Source organism: Tyto alba, unplaced genomic scaffold, assembly GCF_018691265.1.
Source record: "Tyto alba isolate M040663 unplaced genomic scaffold, T.alba_DEE_v4.0 Super-Scaffold_44, whole genome shotgun sequence".
In the NCBI taxonomy this organism is placed as follows: domain Eukaryota; kingdom Metazoa; phylum Chordata; class Aves; order Strigiformes; family Tytonidae; genus Tyto; species Tyto alba.
This window is the reverse complement of record NW_024881320.1, coordinates 11,202,915-11,226,052: the sequence shown is the minus strand read 5'-3', so window position 1 is coordinate 11,226,052 and position 23,138 is coordinate 11,202,915. Positions and strand designations below refer to the sequence as shown.

The 23,138-nt window shown below is 36.8% G+C and overlaps 1 protein-coding gene across 8 annotated transcripts in view; it reads right to left on the bottom strand.

Moving 5' to 3' along the window:
• The window catches only part of CABIN1 (calcineurin binding protein 1), a 118,344-nt gene that overhangs the window by 54,301 nt on the left and 40,905 nt on the right, over positions 1-23,138 (bottom strand). For all 8 annotated transcript variants that reach the window (XM_042805219.1, XM_042805218.1, XM_042805224.1 and 5 more), the window contains 3 exons: positions 19,238-19,420; positions 17,653-17,990; positions 11,538-11,651 (listed from right to left, as the gene is read on the bottom strand). In XM_042805219.1, the coding sequence (XP_042661153.1) occupies positions 11,538-11,651; positions 17,653-17,990; positions 19,238-19,420 (635 nt within the window). The remainder of the gene's footprint in view (positions 1-11,537; positions 11,652-17,652; positions 17,991-19,237; positions 19,421-23,138) is intronic.

Sequence of the window (23,138 nt, the reverse complement as noted above, 5' to 3'; positions counted from 1 at the left end):
CAAAATCTCAGTCTTTGTTTTGAATTAGCTTAACTTTCAAAAATTAGTTTGTATACATAGTTGCGAGTTTTACATGAAATGCTAAAAAATGTAAAGGTTTTTTTTTTTTTTTTGTCCCGAAAGCAACATTCACTTTTCTATAATTAATTCAGAAAAATACTTTTGCTTTCTTATTTATTGGAAAGAAAACAGTTAAAATATCCTGACCTAAAACCTGTTGGGAGGTAATTTTCAGTAAGACCTTTAGTACAGAGCTGTCAGATTAAGGCCAAATAAACAAAACCAGATGTTTTTCTTTTAAGCCTGCTGGAACAACCGCTTCATTACAGGCATGAAAACATCACCTTTATGTATCACCAAATATAATGTTTAAAGATTAAGTTTATCTCATTGTCAGTATTTTGGCTTACAAATTGGAATGTGCATTTTATTTCAACACTTACATTCCTATTATGAGTATTTTCTCTTAAGCTACAAAGAAAATGCTTTTCAAATCATTGCACTGCATTCACATCACAAGTCCCACCTTCAATATACAACTATACTAGCCTGTAATCCCTACTTCTTTTTAAGATCTGATCTACAATTCTATTAAAGTTTTTTAGGACTGAATATGCCACTAGCTGTGATACACATGTGGATTATAAACATATGTATTCTAGATTAAGCAGATCAGTCATGACAGAAGACAATGTTGAAGTGTCACAGAGTTTGGGATGCCTACACACTTCTCCATGGATGAGCTACACAGCCATAAAAGCCTGAACTATCTTCTGGTTTGACCAAATTTTTCCCACTGGAAATACTTTAGTCACTTCAAAGTCAGTATCACAGGAACAACTCAGAAGCTCAGTGACCCTGAAATATTGTAATTGATAGCTATACCATTAATTAAGAAAAAAACAAGCAACAAACCCCAACACATACTCTTAAACCCTTGGTGCAGTCTTTCAGGAGGAACAAACTAGGCATGTGTAAACAAAAATAATTTTAGCTGTTACACCAAGCTCATTAAATTATCTCAGACATCTGAATACTTAAGAAAATGCCATTATATTGATGACTCACACTAGTTTCAGTCTACTAAGCAGGAGATCATAGTATAAGTGCTGATATACTTTGAATATACTCACAGGGAACAGCTGAAGAGATAAAGACTTAAATAGAAAATGACCTGGTAGGAGTTTTCAATTCTGATCTTTATTCTGTGTCAGCAAACCAAATAGCCAGCAAAATTCATAATTCATTCTGAGCAACTGTTAGGAAGTGCTTAAAGTTTTTTCTGATTTTGCTTCCTCTAACCTATAGAAAAATTAAACAACTTAATAAAAGCCATGTTTGTGAAACTGTTTATTGACAGAAGGTGAGTAAGCAAACTGGTGGAGATTAAGCATAGACCACTGAAATTAACAAAGGTCATAAAGCACCTGGAAAGTCATATTTCACTCAAGCTTTTATAGGAACTTCCCTTGTTGGATCACAGTAATACGTTTGAGTGTTCAGAGGAGCAAGCTAAAATAGTGACCGTTATGGACTTCACTACTTTCATTCACCCACTCAATCATACTTTGTTTTAATTCCTTCCAGGAGACTGAGAAAGTCACCTTGTTTCAGTGGTCAACCCTTGCTGTTTTACACAGTAGCGATCATGCAAACTCCCAAAGTGTTCATATTATGCCAGGAAATCCTACCTCCTCCACAGGAGCCAAACAGTCTGGAACAATAATACACTATACAATATTCAACATTTTTACTCCTCTAACTTTAGGAATTTTGCCAAAGATGGAGTAATATTACTCAGAGAACTCCTGCTTCAGTATCTTCATCTAAGCTTCACACAGTGATATTGCAGTCAGCTAGCAAACCATTCATCATACACTAGCTACGGCACAACAACAAAATACATTCTTACCTATCATCATCTGCCATCTTATCTTTTCCATCTTAACCTTTTTAATTTGGCCAATTATATCCTGCTGTAGGCAGTAAATTAGAAATATTTATCTATAAATGCTATCCACTTGCACAGGTGTACACACTATATACTTGTATCATGCTGCTGTCATCCCTCATTCTTCTGTTTTCATTTTTACTCTAAGGCAATGTATATCCACGAAAAATACCTAATCCTCCTGCTGAGAACTGTGACTCCAGGATTATTTCTCATGAAATATGCTGCTTTAATAAAATAAAGCTAATGTCACTATTAATTTTCTTCTTTCTGTAAGGATGAAAGTTATAATACATCACCATAATGCCAGGTAAATTAAAACCATCACAGCTGCAGAATGAAATTGTCACAGGGGTTCAGAAAGGTAGTATGATATGTCCGTCTGATTGTAGCTGGTTTTGTATTCACTTACTGCCATTTGGCTCCTTTAACCTTCAGAGTGAAACTGGTATTTTTGCACAGACAAGAAACACAAATTAAAAAATCTGTCTGTTCCATATTCCAGGTATGACAAGTGGTGTACTGAGCAAGGTCACATACGGGCTGATATCTACCTCAAAAGCAGTCCTGAAAATACCCACAAAATTAAATATACAGAAGAGGAAACTGCCTTGATTGATGTAATTGAATCCTTGTAACGTACAATTGGTAGAAACAGCTCATCAAGAAAAAACATACTTCATCTTGGTTATATCACACATTGTTCCACCTACGAAAGAATTGTTGAAGAAAACTGCTCTGAGCATGTCTTGGTTCTGGTTATACATCCATTAAATTTATGTTCCTCAGAGTAATGCTACCAGTTTTAGAACAACAGAAGATGGTATTTAAAGACAACAAGGTATGATTTCACACACATACACACTACTTGCCTTTTCAACACTCTCATGTGAACTCTGCACATGGATATTAAAGGGAGTTATGTGAAATCTTTCCGTCAGAGGTTATAGGAATTTGTAGGGGAAAGGAAAATGCTAATGACAGCTAATTAAAAAGATTCAATTTTATTAGATTTTCTTCCAAGGTTCCAAATTTACTCATTTCTGGTTTTGTTTGCTTTGTTTTGCTCATGCAGCAGTCTAAACTGACATAACCATTCTTGCCATTTATTTCTATGATAAAACTAGGATAAGTAACTCATAGTAAACAGCTGCAAAAACTAGTCTGATAACCAAACAGCAGTTATATAATACAAACCCATGTATTTTAAAGACCTTTCGTGGATCATCACCTTTAAAATTCTGCTCTCCTACTGTATTTAAAAATCCATTTAGTTTTTAAAAAATCCTTTTTAATTTTTTTTTAAAAAGGAAGGAACCTAACTGAAGTTTAAAACTATCCCCATTGTCTAACGGTAGCTCTCCTATCCATATCTGATATACATCTGGCAGATGGACAAATCAAATTATGGATTTATTCATGACGCATTTGTAAAAAGACATTCATCACACCGTATTCCAGCAAGCCTGCACCTTTCAAATACTGTTTAGAGTGGGTGAAATGGTTACTGTCAAACTTTTAAGATGCAGCTTTAAAACTGACTGATTCATGTCCTGTAACGTACTACAATCTCTATGACAGTCTCTCTTCTACAAAGCCTATCTTCATTTATTTCAGGGTTATTTGTTCCACGGCTTAACTTTGTCTAGAAATTACTCTACTCAACAAAAGAAGAAACTTTTCCTAGGGAAACAGAATGGAAAAAAATAGCTGTTTAATATCCACTGGCACAAACGACAGTTCAAAACCCCATGCTTCTATCTCCAGGGATTTAGATTTACTGGCATCTTTACTAGCTGGGTCTTGGAAGCCTGCAAAGTTAGCCAGAAAGAACAGCATGTATATATTGAGACAGAAAACTCTGTGAACGACAGACATTTTTCACTGATGAGTTCTGTTTTTCCAAGAGGATGGAGTGAAGAACTGTAAATAACATGTTGGGCAGAGGTTGAAAAAGTTATCTAGCTTTTTATAGGCAACTTTAAGACTTCATTGCTTACTGTATTTCTGGTTTTAATCCAATCACTATGAAAGTTTCACTTGCACAGTTAACTCCTTGCTTTCCTCCGTTTTCAGAGTTGGTATTAAGATTGCATGAGAGTGAGCACACACGAGAGCAAGTGAAAGAGAGTAAGAGCACAAATTCCTTTGTCCTACTAGAAGTATTCTTCCAATTAAAATGTTAGGAAAAAAGGGGGCAAAGAAAGAAAACAGTTTGCTACTGGCAAAAGAACAACTATCAAGAGTAAAGTCAGAAAAGAAATAACGAAATTTTAAATCTTACTGTAGGGGCAATTAGTATCACAATTTCCCTCTTCCCCTTCCACCAGTAGAAGCTGTTTGCCATGCTTCATGAAAAAAAACAATAGAAATTAATATGTTTACTTGACTAAAATATGCAGGTTCTCAAAAAACTACCTTTTTCCACATAGAAAATGTCTGCCTGTTTCAAACAGACGTTAGTATCAGTAAATTTAATGGAGTCAGAGAAACACTAATTCTCTTCCATACATTCACTTTTATAAAACTGACTTTCAGTCATGGTTTGAGAGAAAGGCCAGGCTATCACCTCATTATGCCAACTTATTCAAAATGTAAGTATTCCTTAAAAAAGTTTCTAGACTTGGTGAAAAAATAACCTTGTATATATGAATTAAATTTAATCAATGCAAATATGCCTTCCTAAACTGTAGGCAGGTGAAACAATGATTTTTTCAGTACGAGTTCCTCTACCCTGTGGCTCAACAGACATTCAGTGATGGGTGCTGGGAGCACTGCACCTGTGACATGGTGTTACTCCACATAAGATACAGTGAAATTAAGAAAATTAACAAAGTCCAAAAAGGAAGACAATCAAGGAACAGAGGATGAGAAGACACTGATTTGGTTTCACTTTTCAATCTTCCAAACTTAAGCTTATACTCTAACCATAAAATAACTGCCATTTATACAGCTGACTGTATTTACAAATTAAGGCACAGAAATATAAAATCATTTGGCTCAGAAAGGGCTCCTGGAGGGTTTTTTATTTATTCCTTAGCAGCTTTCCACACAAGTATTTCTTCACCACACCAGGAATGGTTTCCTCACACAGATGAAGAACAATAGCTTTATAATGGCTTTATTCAAAACATAGGAAAAGAGATGAAATACTTGTTAAAATTACTGAGGAAGCAGGACAGGCAGGCAGCATTTTAGCTCAAACATATCTCCAATGCAGTACAGGTCTTCATTATTTCTTCTTAAGGACAGGCACTGGATGACCGGTACAGCCTCGGCTCACACAAGCACCTCTGCAGCAAACATTCCCTGCACCATAGTGCCTCCTAACAGCACACCAGGGCACTGCTGACAGTCTAGTTTCTAAATTGTCAAATCATTTCATAAAGTAGCTTGTTCTTCCTAGCACAAGAAGAAGATACGTAGCAGGGAGATGTCTTTTACTTAACATCCGAATACTTCACAGTCAGTAGAAAGCTGGCAGTAAGAATCTGCATTTACAGAACAGCACTTTTACAAAGCAGAAAGCTCGCTCTTTCAGGGCCTATTTCCTGCACAGTGAAAACATAGATATTTCGTGGCTACGATATGGCCATCTCCTGAAAATACAGAAGACAATTCTAACTTTTAAAGTAGGTAGGGATTTAACCATCTTCTAACCAGATGTCCCTATCTGCCCACCATAAGCATAAAAAAGAAAAAAAGGAGCATAAAAATATTTTACTATTAACATGTGTTGTCATTACAGCATCATTATTTTGTTTTATGCAACTACACAGAAGGTCAGCGTTAATGGTGTAGGTCACCTTTTCTAGACACTTTTTTTGAATACCACCTATTAAATGGTACCAAGTCTCATAACTTGTTTCAAATGTTATGTAGTTGCTAGAATCAAAAAGGTTTTTTTTTTTTAATTGACTCCTTTATGGTTTCTGTTCCCTTATGGTTGCATAAAAATGGTATCCAAAATACTGAGAAGCAGGAAGGGCAAAACAGAATATCTAAACTGGTGTGATTTCTGGGGTGTCACCTGTGATTATTTTTTTTTCTAATTTTTTTTTTTTACACTTGAGTTGGCAACTCTTATACTCATTTTCAGATAGTGTTAGAAGGACTAAGACAACTAACATTTTTTCCAAAGAGTTGCAACCAATCATGATCAAGCTAAAATATAATCATGAATTCTCTTAGAGCCCCTATACATGATTAAATTCAAACTCTCACCACACTGAGACACAATCTCAATTCACATGGATGCACAGTAAGTTTCTTCAAGTTCTTTCCCTTTTCCCCCAATCTGATTCAAATGGCACTACTTTTCTCAGAAGACTCATGTTCCGCATAGCAGATGTCTAGGAGCTGGAAATACACTTGCCAACTGAAAAGACACACACCAACTATAAGCAGGAGGAGAGTAACTCAGATCTATCACCAGCCAAGGACAGGAAGGAAAGCAGAGCAGTAAAAGTTCTAGGGAAGTGATTTTAGTCTGCTGTTGCCTCCAGTCTCAGGCTTTTCCAGTACCTGGCAGGAAGCAGTGAACCTGAGGCTTCAGTCAAGCTGCCACAACCAGCCCTGAAGAGCTGCCCTTAGCTCTGTGTGGTATTAGGGGGTTCTTCAGGTCAACATCAGTAGCAACCTCAGACTGGGCAGAACAAACATCTAGAATAGGTTCAGACCACCCTAATGGATTTCCCTCTTCCCTTAGCTTGTATGTAGGCAGTTATCTCCAACAGAGACATTAAATTCTGTAACGAGTGTTTCATTTTAATTCACGTCATGGGAATCATTTAACACTGAGGTCACACTTCAGGAGCTGGGACAGAAACAAAAGGTGGCTGTATGAGATCAAAAGAAAATGCTATATACTCACTCAGTGCTGTATTTCTGATAGTGACCAGTAATGTCTGTCTAAGGGAAGGTATAAAAACAATTGAGGCATATAATGAAGCTTCCTTGATATGACTGCCCAGCTTCTAGGAAAGCTGAAGCATGTTGCCTTTTTTTCCACTTGATAGTACCCTATATTAGAGACTTCATAGCAACCTTCTTTCCTACATCTCAAATTCACCTGTATGGCCCTGGTTGTGCAGAATCCCAAACCAGAGTCAGCCCTTGCACCAGGCTCTCCTTTTCAGAATCAACTTTCCTCTGGTAAGACAGAGACATAACTCTCAACCTGAAACATAACTAGGGAAAGAACCTGCTACACAGGGGGAGAAACAGAGAAAGTGCCCTCTGGTTATCACTATGCTGTAATGAGAACTACCTCTAAAAACTCGCAGCACCAAACTTCAGAATTTTTTCTTCAACTGCTCAGTGTCCAAACCTCGCAGTTTTGCAAAGCAGAGATCTCCTCCAAGTGCCCAGTCACACTTGGTATGAACAATGGCAAATTAAAATGAAATCACTGTTATCTCTCAACTTCTGGCTCCCAGTGGATGCTGCTACCCTAATTTGACCCGGCTTACTCAGATCACAGAATGAATAGCTTCAGATACAGCAGAGAATAAACATATTGCATTTCTTTTGGAATTAAAAATAGAACAATTACCCTTAAGAGTTTGCAGCAAGACTTCATGCACATGAATGTCTGCATTATAGTATATTGTATGCCTGCAGTTTTCATATGTGGGGAACAGTTACCAAAGATGGACATCAAGATCTTTATTACAACAGATTATTATTACCACAGAAGATGTGCCAGGAAATTACAAATACTGTATATTAAACCATATGGAGAAGTTACTGGTACACTGAGCTCAATGATCAAAACTCTTCTTCCACAACCACCACCCACCCACAGACTGATGAATACCCATCATCTGTGCACAAAGTTTAACTTTGTTTTATTAATAGTGTCATGAAATCTGACTACATAAAAAAAGTGCACGACTATATAAAGCAGTGTTTTGGGATTTTTTTTTTTTCTCCTGGTGAATTAATTCCTAATTTAGTTACTATAGAAACCATCCTGGAGACCTCTTTAAAGAAAAAAAAAAAAAGTCTCTATATTTACACACACACACAGAGGAGAAAAGCTCGAGTGCACCTGTACATGCAGGTTATCGAGAAATGTGTAACTAGCCAAACAAAAAAGACTTGGTATTCATTTATAGGAACACAGTTAAAACTCCTGACTCTAACTGCAGTAATCATTGATACACTGATTGACATCACTAGCAGGGATGTAAATGTGCAAAAACCTCTGGTCCTAGAAAATCAGGCCCATTCTTATCCGTTTCCCAGAAAGGTACAATAACGCAGTAAGCATTTTTTTTCTTAAAACTGAAAAAGGGAAGTTCTGTGCATTCTGACATTATTCTAATATGTGAAATGAGAACAAATCAGGGCTAAGAAAACATGCCTTTTTTGCTCATTCTGAAGACAGTAAAAAAATGAATTCAAACAGACTGCAGTCGCAGCTGAATGACAGCTAACAAATTAGACAAAAGACCGTGACACACAGATTCAGACCAGCAGTTCTGCAGTAAAATTTAACAGCAGACAGCTTTACCGAGGTTTATATCTTTTTATACAGTGCTGTCATAAACATTTCATAAATAATTCTACTAGGAGTATGCATGATTTATAAAATGTCTGGGAGGAGCAGGCTGGCACAGTCCCTACTTGTCTTTGAGCTGCTAGCTTTCTCTCTTGCACTCTGTTGTTTGTACTTGTAATACTGAGTCAGCTGTAATTTCAACAACCCTGAATCTTCTGTACAAGAGATTAAAAACACTAGTGCTGCTTGTTCCAGAAGAAAAAGGTATTACAATAGTAAAGTATCTACAGAAAGCCACTTAGATGCTCATTTAACTCTTCTGTATCATGAAGGCCAGAGTTCTCAAAAATAAAACCAAATGCATTTCATGGAAACTGTAGGCAAAGTGTTTCAGTTGAAAATAACCCTGGAGGACATTCATAAGCTTAGAAAATTCTAAGGTTGGCCATTTAATTTCTAAGATTAGATGCAACTACTTTTGTAGAGCGCTCTAATTTCTGTTTTATCACCCAACTCTGTATGTGAAGACACTAGCTGGGACAGTGGGCTGTAACACCATCTGTATGCAATGGATGACACACAAGTCTGTGTTCTGAGCACTGACCCAGATGGTGCAGTACATTTGCTTACCCACTGCCTGGCTAGGAGCTTTGAACATGGACAAACTAGTTGAGGTTTAACTCAGATAAGGTCAACGCAGTGTTGAGAGATTTTTTCCCCAAGTTGTTCACAGATTTAGGTTTGTCCAATTCTGAAATGTCAGATGACACTAACAGCTTTTTTTCACAGGCACTTGTAGCCTTTTCTCTCTCTGATCTGGATTGTCTCACTGTGCTATGTCTGTTTCATCTATACTGGATTACTGCCACATGTTCCACACAGAGTGTTACTTGAAGAGGATTTTGAAAATATAGCTGGGTAGAAAATGAGACCACCAAAATATTTTACCATGTTAAACTCATAATGTATACTGTACCTGTTAATAGGAAGATCAACATTCTTGTGTGCAGGAATAACTCAGGATGTTAGTACTGATTCACAAAGGCCTCAACAAGTTGTTTTGCTGTCTAGGGAACTTCATGTGCTAGTTACACTGTCACCATAACTGAGACACACTGGAGTTGAGTCCCCAAACTGAAATTCCTCAAGCCTAGAGGCAGTGGTCTATGTGGAAGACTCTAGATGAACATTGTCTTCATCTGTTGGCAGACCCAAGTTCAAGCTGAGAACATAATTTTCTCTTATCATCTCTCTTTTCTAACAGTATTGCCAATGTACTGCACAGGGGGGTAGCATATACCTTTTGAAGGTTATCTTTTATTTCAAAGTGTATTTAATTTCTTATTGAAATAAATTAACAATATTAAATTATAGGAATTAAGTTTTTGTTGATTTACAAAACAGAATTATTATACAGCTGTCTGCTATCTATACTAACACTTTTCATCTTTCAAAGTATAAAAAGATCAATATGCAGAATAAGGAATGATTGTTTTTTGAAATAATGCTGGAAACATCCACTTAGGGATACACTGGAATCTATCCTTAAATTAAATTATCTACCATTAGCATTCAAAAAATAGGCATGATTTAGGTCAACCACTGATCTCTCTTAATGTGATAATTCACACTGTCAAGTAGAAGCACTCCCTTATACACACTGCTTAGTTCCCTACTGCTCATCTTGCCCATACATGAAAACATAGGATACTCTTGACACTTAACCCTGCAGTGATGAAGAAGTCAGCCTTGATCAAGGAAAGTTCACACTTGGCTTGAAGCATGTCGAGTAATTTCATTAACTTCTATGAGAATACTTGCATTATCTGGATCTGAGCCAAAGTATTCACCAGCTTAGACTTAATCACACTGTAGGACTCTTGTAGGGAAAGCAGGGAGATATGGCAGGGAAATAACCAGAACAAAGCCATGTAGTCATCAATCAGGTCACAACTGTTTGCTCTATATCCTATCAGGCTGGCAATATTTGATAATCAAAACTTCTGTCCAGAAAGATGGAATGTCAGGTCTTTTTGCAAACTGATCCATGATACAATTTTGAACCACTGTCAGTATTTCTTAGTTGTTCAGCCCCAACTGAGGGATCATAATCAGAGAAGAGCACTTACCTTATACTTAACAAAAGTTTGCACGGAGGTGCTAATTAACACAACATACAGCAAAAATGAAGATAGATGTTAACAGATATAAAATGGAAATAAATTTCACAATTAAAATATTAAAACAGAAGCACTGGATGGGACAGCAGAGACATAAAATTCTGTCACTGCAATCACGGACAATCTTATAACAGATACATAACAGAACGCCTCCAGGTTCTCGCCACACAATGCAAGCCACAAAACATCTGCAGAATCCTATCACAGAAGAGCAGAAGGCACAAAAACCTAGAACATACCACAGAAAAGCTAGAGATACTGAAGACAACAGCAGTGTGTTAAGTTACAGTCACAGCAGGGAATTTGATAGATAAATGCTCATGTAAATCGCAGAAGTATTCTGTGTCCCATGTCACTGAGAGGCACAGACACAGGGACAATCTGTATGACAGTGTTGCTACTACACTGTGGGACTTGGAAACACTCTTTCTGCTGAGCCATGATACAAAAGCTGAATACAAGAAAGCTCCTCCCAACTCAGGAGATTTCTTAGAGCAACTGGCACTATTTTTTTGTCATGAGAAATGGAAGTCTAGTTGAGGAACAGTAAACAAGAGGATAATTAAGATGAACAGAATTAGAATTTTTATAGAGGGCTCAACCATCAAGTATATGGTAAATGATGCATAACTGAGTAACATTGGTGCTTTTCTCCCCATGTTTTCAAGCTTTTCGAGCTCATCAGAAATAATCTTTCTAATGTGGTTCCCGTTCAAGAAAAAGAAGAAAATTGCAGTAACTATAATACAATTCTGCCTTTCCTTTAGCCTCTCATGGCTTGTTTAATGCGCCTTTGCTGAATTTCACATTACCATCCCTTCGCCAGCTTTTCAAATGAGAAACAGGTGTTAAAACAATGGCTGAGAAAGTACGGGTGTGTTTATCAGCTGTATAAACTTACATTGAAGAAATTCGTCTTGTTCCTCTCACAGAAGAGGCCCTGTGCAGGCATGTGCTTCAGCTGCTGCCAGGGGACCCCGCTGCCCAGCAGCACGTCACGGGCCCACTGCAGGTTCTGTGGACAAAATGGGGCAGGTGAGTTGCGCGCAGGGGACAGAAATGCCACCACAGGCAGAAGTACAAAGCACTCACTTGCTTTTCTTTATTAACCTGCATTGTTATTTCTCATTTTCCACATAGCTGCTGTTCCGACAGTATTTGTACAGGCATGTGATCTGGAGAAGACATCCCTCAGGAGACAGAGGCCAGCTTGCTTCTCAGAGCAAGCATCCAGACTGATCAGCCCCAGCAGACTAGTCAGTCCCCTACAGCTGCTGAATCCAGCCTCATGTAATCAAGTTTTGATTTCTTGTCTTTTTTTTAACCTGTCTTCGTTTCATTGAGATCCATCCTCCATCTCCTATCACCTATAGAAACTTGAAGCATAGGCATATTTAAAACACCTTGTATTTTTTTTAAAAGCTGAATTTTAATGCTCAATATAAAATAATTTATATATAAAAATATAAAATTCCTCAGCAAACAGTAGAACTCACTGTCCTGGGTAACCTGAAGCCTTCCTCCACACACCAAGTCCCTCCCTGTACCTCAGGCCCTTCAGTGTCCCCACGCTCACACTCTGGAAGCCGCCCCTCAGCTCCTCCCTAGGGCTAACTACCTGCAAGGAGCACCTGCCAGCGCCCAGGCCTAACAGAAGAGGCAACCTTTAGGCTTAAACTTCAGCCTTCCTTTAGTGGGGTGGTGAATTCAGGCCTTTTACCTCTACCCAATCATTTCAGTCCATGTAATCTCACTTAACTCTGGAAAATTCCATGCCTGTGGTCAAATTTGGTTAATAGCCCTCAGTGAGTTAACAAAGTATCGGTAAGAGACTAAATGACAAACAACAATCAAAAATTCATAAAAGCACTACCCCTCTAAGAGTTCAATGCATGAACATCTCTTGCATAGATGAGAACTAGGGACAGCTGTTGGCTCCAGGCAAAACATTACTAACAGACGGGACAATTATTAATTGCAAGGTTTCACTGACAGAAGTTTCGCTCTACTTCATTTTTTATTTCACTATTAGAAAGTAGCATTTGAGTTGCATCAGACCGGTGTTTTTAGAGACAGCTTCACTACAGAGCAGATAAAAAAAAAGAGGAAGATGTTAAGTTCATAGAGACAAATGAGAATGTTGAATTCTGATTTGTGTTCTGTGGGCTGGAAAAACACCTCTGTGAATCATAAATTTGATTAAATCATGTCCATCCAGGAAGTATATTCCAGTTGTATTTTTTTTTAATTTTATCGGGGGGGGGGGGGGGGGAGGGAAGGAGGAAAGAGTGGTATTAACAAAGTTTTTATCCTGTCTTCCAGATTATTTTCTTTATAAGACTGGTGAAACAGTAAAAGCCCTCCTCGATCATAAACGCTTTTGTCCTAATGACAGTAATCATGCAGAAATCTCCAGTGTTTTACCAGAATTGGAGCATCTCCCCTAGCAAAATGCTGATTACAGATTCATGTGCAAGGGAGCTGAACATTGGAAATACTAACCAGATATTTACAGATGTCAAAAATCCATTGTTCAGGGAGTTGATATAGGTACTTATACAGGACCTTCATGATTACAGTGAATGACAGTCAAGGGGATTTGGAGAGCTTTCTTTTGATATGGAACAAATACATGTTCAGTCATAAACATCACAAGGTACTTTCTGGCTAGTCAGGGGGACCAGTAAATTTAATTATCACTGACTGTCAAGTTTAATTAAGACTGAAAAAAGCAAAGTATGTAAACTTAACTGCATACTAACTTTTTCCTATGATACTTCCTTTGTAACATGTATTTCTGTAATCTTATTAACCTAAGTGTGGAAAATACTTTGAAATACATAGAGAAGAAACAACAACACAGAAGAGAACCTACAAAAATCTGGTCTTCCATGAAAATCATCCTGTTTTGAATAAAATCAGAATCCAGCAAAAATAAGACTATCGTAACATTCAAGATCCAGGCACATATATGCTTTATTTTATGCCAATCATAGTCAACAGAAACATAAGTAAATTCCAAGTGTGAAAACAAAAGTAAAAATTACCTAATGTGTGGCAATCTGAATCTTACAGTTAAAATTATCACATAAAAATTAAAGGAAAACAAAAAGCTTAAGAAAGCTACCACCACAAAGCTTAAATATAAAATCCCAGTCTAAACAAATTTTAGCTGTTCAATATACTCCTGAATCTAAGTTTTACAATTAAAATGTTAAGAGATCATGAAGTGTAGCATCATACTGTGGTGATCTGCTGTGCATTTTACACTGACCATCCACAGGCATGTATTTGGTACATATAATTCATAGACTTTTATTGAACGAGACGATGACAGTAACCTAGCTGGGAGGAAAAAAGATCATTCAGACAAATGGGGCAATTACACGGTAACTTCACACAATCAAAACTAATAGGAATAAAAGATGTAGTTACAGATTTTCCACTACCTTTCTCCTTAAATCAGCATGATCAGTTATTCCGAGTAAATACGCCTGAGCAGGTCTCAACTCATTACATTTCACAGAGTCTGCTCTGCTTAGTTTTTAGCTGATGAAGTTATTAGGAGTAGGTGAAGGGATCCAGGACATAGCAAAAAGGATTTATTCTCCTTGGCATGCTGCTTGCCAGTCTGAAATGCTGGATTTAGCTGTCTGACTCAGGGCAATTATGAAGTACTCTTTCCAGTTCAGCTGTTGCCTCCCACATCTTCATCACCCCAAGATTCAAAGACAAGATGACTGACAGGGTACAATAACTTGCAAAAAAGTTTACCAGCATTACTAAAGTGGAAAAGGAACATCTCTTATGGCCAACCAAGTGGAAATTTCAGTCACCTGAGATGGATACCCCTTAACTCAATGGTGTCAGAAGCCACCATTACCTAACTTGGAAACTCCACAAAGTGTTGCTGAAACATGTACAAAACATCCTACTACACCTTAATCCTTCTATCTTCTCTCATAGCCTGTTAGAAGGCTTTGTCTTAAAAAACCCCTGGTGCTACTTTCATCAAATAAAAGCAAAATAAAAAAACTACTGACTTTGAAGAGTAGCCTTTTGAATGAACTGTCATTACCAAACTGTTGCTACTTGAAATGTTTACGTCTATTATGCTTACAGTTTATGCCTGCCTCTAAGTATATTTTAAACCTACATATATATATATAAACTTGTAATCTTGTATTTTTGACATGAATGTGTTATGCCTAGTTTGACTAAATTGTCTTGCTACTGACATTATGTTAAACCTGACATTAATTTCCCTGTTAAGGGCTCTGTTAATAATGGACATAATAGAAGATACAAACTTAAAAAAAACTAAATCATATAAACAATATCTGTGAGCAGATTTTTCTGGGATTTACGGAATATTTTTTATTTTGAGATTAAAAAAGCACACAAGTAAATATTTTTATTTCCTGACAGTCTGTGGATTTCAGAGTATCATATCAGTTTTACATACTGATCCATAAGGAACATAAAGCAAATACTTCTCACAAAACTTTTTAGTTATACTGATGAACAGCATCTTTCCAAGTCCTATCTTGTCCTTCCAAACTGTGCCAACACTCATTTTGGAGGTAAAAAAAAAAAAAAGAAAATCACAAAGGATGAAGAGTTTACTTCAAGACAGAGACAAGGTGAATGGGAAACTAAAACTACTGCCCAAACTGGCAATGAAGTAACTTCTGAAAATTCATCCTTATTCTCCTGCACATTTATTCCAAGAAAAAACAGCTATGTACAAATTTGCTCTGATAACAGAATAAGACAAAGAGAAATAGCTTCCAAATAGTAAGCAGGATTTTGCAGGGGGAAAAAAAAAAATAAAGAACATATAGCCAAACAAAATGTTGAAAGATTTTGAAAAGGATGTTAAAAAAAGCACTCAACAACTATTTTTACTAATCTCACAACAGCAAAACCAGTAATACTGTAAAATGGGAGAAAACAGATTGCATATGGAAAACTTGTTTTTCTATGCACTATGGAGACCTGCCAATCCTCTCCTTTCCCAGCCAACCACGAATTTTGGCCATCAGTCTAAATTCTTCATACAAATTCCTGGCACTGGTACATACATGCTGAATTTTCCAAGATGGTTATACGCATTTAAAAATTAATTTCAGCTTTCTAAAATTTACCAGTAATTCACTCTGCCCCCACAACAACTCAGCCTGATGTAATTTATTTCATTTTTTAAATCAGGCTTATCATCAGTATATCTAAGCATACTTCTTACTCCAGTTACTGCTGAAAATGCATAGATGCATTTTGTGGTTTAAGTTGGTTCAGGAGTATAACTCCCACTAAAGATGTATTAGTGTACCATTAAAACACAGATATTTGACACTGCTCTACAAAAGAACCTGAATGAGTCATCAAAAAGAAAATTACAACCTCATGAAAGTAAGTAGTATACATATATCAGTGAGATTTTGGGTTTTTTGCAGTGTTAAATAGTTGTTTGTTATGCAGAGAAGTAATAAAAGAGGACAGTAAAACCCAACAATGCGAGTTGAAGCCAACCTGGTAACTACTAGTCTCAAACAGGCAGGACTCAAATTCTCTGAGTTCCAAGAGGAGACAGATTTAGACAACAATGTGTACTTCATACAGAAAAACATTACAAATCACTAAGCTGATATTTATATAGGGAAAGACATACAAAAGCAAAAGAGAAGGCTTCATCGGGAAAAAAAAATAGAAGCTATTTTGCAAGTAGTTCCTCAGGCAAGGACATGCTATTTGAACCAATAAATTGAAAACAGGCAGCCTTTTTGTTGAATGTTGATACAAAATCATTTGTCAGCAACAGTAATGACAGATTGCAGGAATATATGGCTCCTATTAATGATTAGCTCCATAGAAAAATTAACAACTGTCACATACAAACAGCATAAGAATGTTTTCAAAACAAGCTATCTTTACAAAAAATGGTAATATTTTTCTGGATAATCACTGTACAGCCAAATGGAATATTCATCACCTCTCAGTGGATTGATAAGAGATGCTACTGCTCAATTTGCAGCAGTACTGCTGCGGTTTTCTACTATGAGGCAAGAGGTACAATTTGTTTCCATTTCCCTCCCTATTATTCACACAGGCTTCAGTACTGGTGGGGAAGAGAACTCAGGAAGCCATGCAGTACAGCATATGATATAACTCAAGACTTCCAAATACAATATCTCGGAGTTCAAACCTTGATTATGACAATTAGTGAAATAACTGATAATTTCAGCCTACTATTCACACGCACTTTACTAACTGATACTTCAGAAAGATAAAGGATTATAATAACAGAAGTATGCAGAAGTAAAATAAAGAATGACATAATTTTAAAATCAAACCCATGATAATTCATAGCAGAAGACTTCTGAAATTAATTTTATTATGAAAAATATGCAAGTTATTTTGCTCTCACCTCAAATAGGAACAGATACTATTAGCCACCAGGCATTGCTATAATCCAAAAATCACTGGCTCATGTGCAGTAGGATCTCTGACTCACTTTCACTTAGTGATTTCTAAACAGCAATTAATTTTTTCTTACTCAGGATGACCTCTGTGCTGACAGCAGGAAAACTTTCATTCTACAAAGACCCAGGATACCCAGAAGATATGTGTCACATGATGTGTTTACACCAAGACTGATGAATTTCTGCTTCCAACTCACTTTTAAGTCCACTTAGTAAAATAAATAATTGTTGTCATTTTTATGATTACATCTTAATTTATGGGACATATCTAAAAGGTAATTATCTGCTGAATGACAAAAAATTACTCAGTAATAAAAAAAAGACATTTTCTGCTCATCTGGCCTCACACTCATTAATCTGACAATCTAGGAGCTGAAGACTTCCCAAAGTATAGTTCCATTCCAAACTGCATTAAACAAACTTACCTGCTGTATTTTAGCACTGAGACATCTGAACTAGCACAAATAACAATACAGTTTGCTTACTCAAGCAACAAACACAGCTAGTCAACTATTGTATCAGTGGTCTGCTCACCTTGTGTGTTTTGCTGTATGTGTATAAATATGCCAATCTGTAGAGGCTCTTGTAGTGCTGCGGAAAGCGGCTGAGACACAAACAGAAGGAGGCAACACACTGCTCTGTCAGGAACTTCCGCTGTTCCTCAAGGTCTGCTGGAAGACCATGAGGAAATTCAGATGCATCTCCACAAGGTTCAGCTTTCTTCTTGCAGTCCCACTGTGAGGGTGGGGGAACTGCAGCTTTGCTAGGATTGCCAGAAGCAGACTGAGGATCCACCAGAATTTTTTGGCCAGTAGACTCAGCAGGATGGTAAGATTCTGAACTCTCCAGCAGCTCTTCTGACTTTCCTGCAACTGGAACATTAAGAGAAGACAAAAGTGACAATAAAAATTAAAAAATGGCAAAAATTAAATATAACAACTGGTAATAGTTTTCTTCATTAAAACACAGAATTACTGAGGGGTTCCTAAAAATTTATGACTATTCCTGATGTTTAATAAGTAATCTTCAGCTCATTAACCAACAGAGCCACACACTGATCTCTCCATTGTCTTTATTTGGGTTTTTCCCTGAGCAATAGTAAGCATTCAGCACACCTTTACTGGACTTAGTGATTATGTAAGTACTGTTTTACAAAACTAGAAACTGGCATCTATTTCACCATATTGATGCTAATGTCATCACAGACTTCCTTTGCTTAGGCAAGGCTGAAGTAAAATATTCTTAAAAACAAGAAACCAAGCTAATCCAAGACTGGGAACAAAAAGATGACTAGTCAGCAGTTGTTCCCAGTGAGATCAGTGAAGTCAATCAGGACTACCCACATACCACAGTTTCTGGATCTATGAAATTGGAAAAGACTAAGAAGTATAGTGTGAACTGGCAAAAAAATACTTAACATCCCACAAAGGGCCACAACCCAGAAAGGTGAGCAAAATTTATATATTGGTCTTGTTTGTCTTTCCCTACTGAAGTCCAGCCTCTTCACTGTCATATCCAACTGTACAAACATCAGACAAAGGGAAATTCCAGATAATGGATTTTGAAACAATTTTTCCAGTGGAATACAGAACACTTAGTACTATTATATATGGAAAAATTTGGTAGAGAAGAATTCCACTTCTCCACTGAAATAAAGTATCCAGTGGAATAAAACATCTAATTCCACTACTTGTGCTCTTCTTCTATATACTGAATATCAAGCTGCTACTGGGCCAGAACAAAACGGGCATCTATACCTGCAGAAAGGAAAAAATGTTTTGTTTGAGATTATCTTCAACTCCTTAAATTTTTTAGAAATTTGAAACACTGAAAAAAAAGTAAATAACCTGAAAGAAGGCAAGCCAGTCAAAGATCCACCACAAACAGCAGTTTATCATTATTTTCTTTGAGAGGTTTAAAAGGTAGTAGAAACTGGGATGATGGCCACATAAGCAAAGCACAGGTTCCAATTCTAAGCAAAGCAACACACATACATGCAGCAATGACACCTAGTTAAAATTCTCAGTCACAATGCAGCATATTTCAGTGCTTCTGCATGCCAGAAGAAACATTTTAATGAGAATATACCAGCTGACATTATCTAGTAAATCAGGCATACTTTTTTCCTCTGTAGATCCCAGGGTCTCTTTGCTGGGCATCAATGTATCAGCACAGGTAGTAGAAATCCTCTTCTCTGTGTAAGTCTTCCTCAGGCTGTCTTGAGAACTGGCAGGCTCATTAAACATATCCTGTGTGGAACTGGAATCAGATAGCACCGCTGCAGTGCTATCCTGACTCCTCTCTGCAAAAGAGATAAAAGGAGGAATGCACCATTTCATATGCATCAAGCTGTTACTTGCATCTTGGTAACAACAACATAAAACTGCAGCCACTCTGCAAACCTCTTACAAGTGCAATACAGGATCCTTAACAACCACCAGTTCTGTTGTCTAAAAGGTATTTATTTTGTCTACTTCAACTTACCATTTTCATTTTACCTCTTTGTGCTAAGAAATTAAAACCCCAATCCTCTTTCACTAGGTATTATTTAACACTAATGTTATAGAGAACTACCTGCCCCACCCCATTTCTTCCTAATCCTGGAATTTGATTCAAAAGCAATGATGCCTAACTTTCAAAAGCAGCTAGGCTGAGGATGCAGTATTTCAGCTACTATGGTCCTATGAAATTTCCTGGGTTTACTGTGCCATTTACCTTGAAAAGCACCCGGTATAATTTTGAGTCTGACACAAGCAAAGCTCAATTGACAAGAGAAAACCATGAACAACAATACCGGTAAAGATTACTCATGAAGGACAGAAAAATCAGTACCGTTAAAGGGCAAAGACTTACAGGAGTGATCACTGATGCCATCTATCCTGCAGGTGTTAGATGCTGTTCACCAAATGTTCTGAAAGGCGATTTGATATGGCAAATAAACAATCCATCAAAGAACTAGGTCTAAGATAGATGGGAAGACTCTTGGATTTCAAGGCAGTAGACGGAAGAAGTGACTTTGCCTTGATGGAGTGGAGTAGTGTACATTGTCTGCTGACTACATTACAGTCACAACTAAGTTGTTAATCTGCTGATAGCTGTTACAGAACAGGAAAAGTTGTATAGGATCGTGACTTTATCATGGGGATAAAATTCACACCTCAGAACAAGCAGGCAAGTGAAAACCTTCCACCCATGTCTAAAACCTGCTTGATATAACCCAAGTTCTTATCAGAGGCAACCCTGCATGGCTAAAAAAATGCAGCTTAGTATCTCCAACAGAAAGATGCATTCATATTCCCATTGAGATGGGAAATTGGCATTTTTTTGTAATATTGTGCCAACATAATTCAGTGTCCAACACAAAATTCCAATACAGGCAATTCTCTCTAAATCTGTAGCCCAAAAGATTAATTTCCAGTTTCTGCTTAAGATACAGGAATAGCTTAACCAAGAGGCACGTTATATCCATTGTCTAGGTAGCTGCACTGCATTCTTATTCATTAATTTTCTTGATAAGATCAAGAAAGAAAATTACAAAAGCAAAAGCCCTTGCTTTGAGATGAGCTGATAATTTAATTAAATTTCATCTGTTCCATCTGAACTGCACTTGTTCAGGAGATAGCTAAGGGCCTCCTATGAATTTATTTTATCAAGATAAATCCCTCTGCAAACCTTCATCTTGCAGATCAGGTTCTGCTTATTAGGATTCCAACAAATTTAAACCAATTTTGATGCACTCTGTAGGCTTTTCACTACCACACAAAGAAAACCCTCCTTTTCAGTGAACAGATCTTAATAAAACTGTATCTTGAAAAAGAATGGGGGAACACTATTTGCTTCCTAATTGGAAGTTATATAGTTGGTTAATGATGACAATTTTTATACAGAAAAAATATAATTATAAAGAATGAGAAGAGAAGGATTCTGAAGAGAGGTCAGTCAAGCTTTAAATGACTTATTTATAAAGCTTTAATAACCTTCTGTGGTACAAATGGATACTATTGAACTCCCAGTTGGCATTAGGAAAAAAATATTACAGTACCTCACTTGATGTATTTATTTTTTTAAAAGTAAGTTTCTGCGTCTGTGGCAAAGAGGCTGAATTACTCATCTAGGGGGAAAAAAAAAATTGCAAATTTCCAAATGTTGCCACCAGCCTGGAGGGCAGTTCTCATGTGTGGGTTATGACAGATGAAGCATTAGAATGTAAATCAAGAACTGCTAGACCAATATATGAGAGTGATATCAGATCACTAGGAAATTACACTAAGCATGCAAAGACAGACAATGATTTAGCACGTTAAATTTCAAATTTATGCATGACAGGGAAGCTTTTCCCTGTGGGGAACAAATGTAAATACCTCCTTACAATTAGCTAGCTATTTTGACTTGAAATTTCTACTAAAATGAGCGTAGGTCTAGGTATGTATGTTAATTCTCCTCTTTCAATACCTTAACTATATATTTTTAAAAAATCTTCATGACATTAACATTGGGATTCTTAATCACTGAAAAACAGAGGAAAACTACCATCGAGACAACTTTCCATCATTTTAGATACTTCTTGAAAGCAGCAGATGCTTCCAAAGTAAGTGGGCCTGATGAAAAACACTGGAGTATTTCAGAAATTAGCACCAGCCACCAGTTGTTAGTTAGTATTAATTTCTCTGAAGTTAAGAGGATGGATAAAGTTCCAGGGAATAGAAAACAAACTGTAGTACCTATCTTTACAAAGGATAAAGGACAAAGCTATTAGCCAGCTGGCCTTCATTATCCACAGAATTATTTGAGCATAAATATATCAATCTGTCTATAAACACCTAAAAGCTAACCAGATCAGCAGTAGAAAATGTGTGTGTATCCCAGCACATATATTTATTCACATGTGCCTGTAAAGAACTAGTGATTCTTGAACCAGAAATGGCCAAAATGTCATGCTATTGTAAAAGCAATTCAGCAAACTAGCACACTTGAATGTATAATCAACAACTTCACAGAAAAAATACATAAGAGTCTTCCTGTTCTACTGAGCACTAATGAAAATTAAGCTTAATTATGGTGTCTGTATTTGGGACCCACATTTTAAAAAATACACTGAATAACTAGAATGAATTCAGAGAAGAGGAGAAAAAAAATGATGAGAGATTAATGAGATGGCATGTAAGAAAAACACTGGGAAAATAGGACTTATTTATCTCTAAAAAGATGAGGGAGAATTTCCAGATACATACAGTTAACCAAAGTAAAAATACAATAATTGCTCTTCATATTCACTAAGTACGGAGCAAGAGGCAATGGGTTTTAATTGCAGCAAGAAAATTGCCTTTTTCCACCTACCCCCCCCATCTCTAGCTTAACTGTTACATACAGTTAAAAAATTGCACAGAGAACCTATAGAATCACTGGATGTTTTCAAGGACAGGTAGACAAATAGCTATCATTTCTTAGGTTACCCAAGATGTACCTTAATATAATTAAAAAGCTCTGCCAATACCTCAATGCTGCAGTATGTAACACAGAGCTCACAGCACCTGCACCAAGTCACATCCTACCTCTGCTTAAAAAAAAAAAATCTGCATATTTTCCACACATGAAAGCAGTATGCTCTTCTAGCCTAACTCACAAATATATCTTATATATATACTAGATACACAGCATATATTCTTACACTCATTGTGTTACAAAGCTTTTCCTTCATCTCTTAAGAGCTGACTGTAGTTGAAACAGTCATTAGTGTTACTCAACCTACATGCCAAAGATCCCTGCAGTCTGTGATACATGAAAATTAATTCCAAATTCCCAACTATTATTGGTAACTGTCCTTTTGATAGATGCAAATCCAAGGAGAGTATCAGTGCTTTTAAATAGTTTCTGCTATAATTAAAGACAATTTAATGCAACTCAGTGTAATTTAAAGTGTTAAAAATTTTCTGGTTTTAATATTTTGTTTACCTAAGGTATTTTCTTAGTTCCCCTATCTGGCAATAGCAATAAGGCAAGCTTTTCCAAAAAGCTAAAAT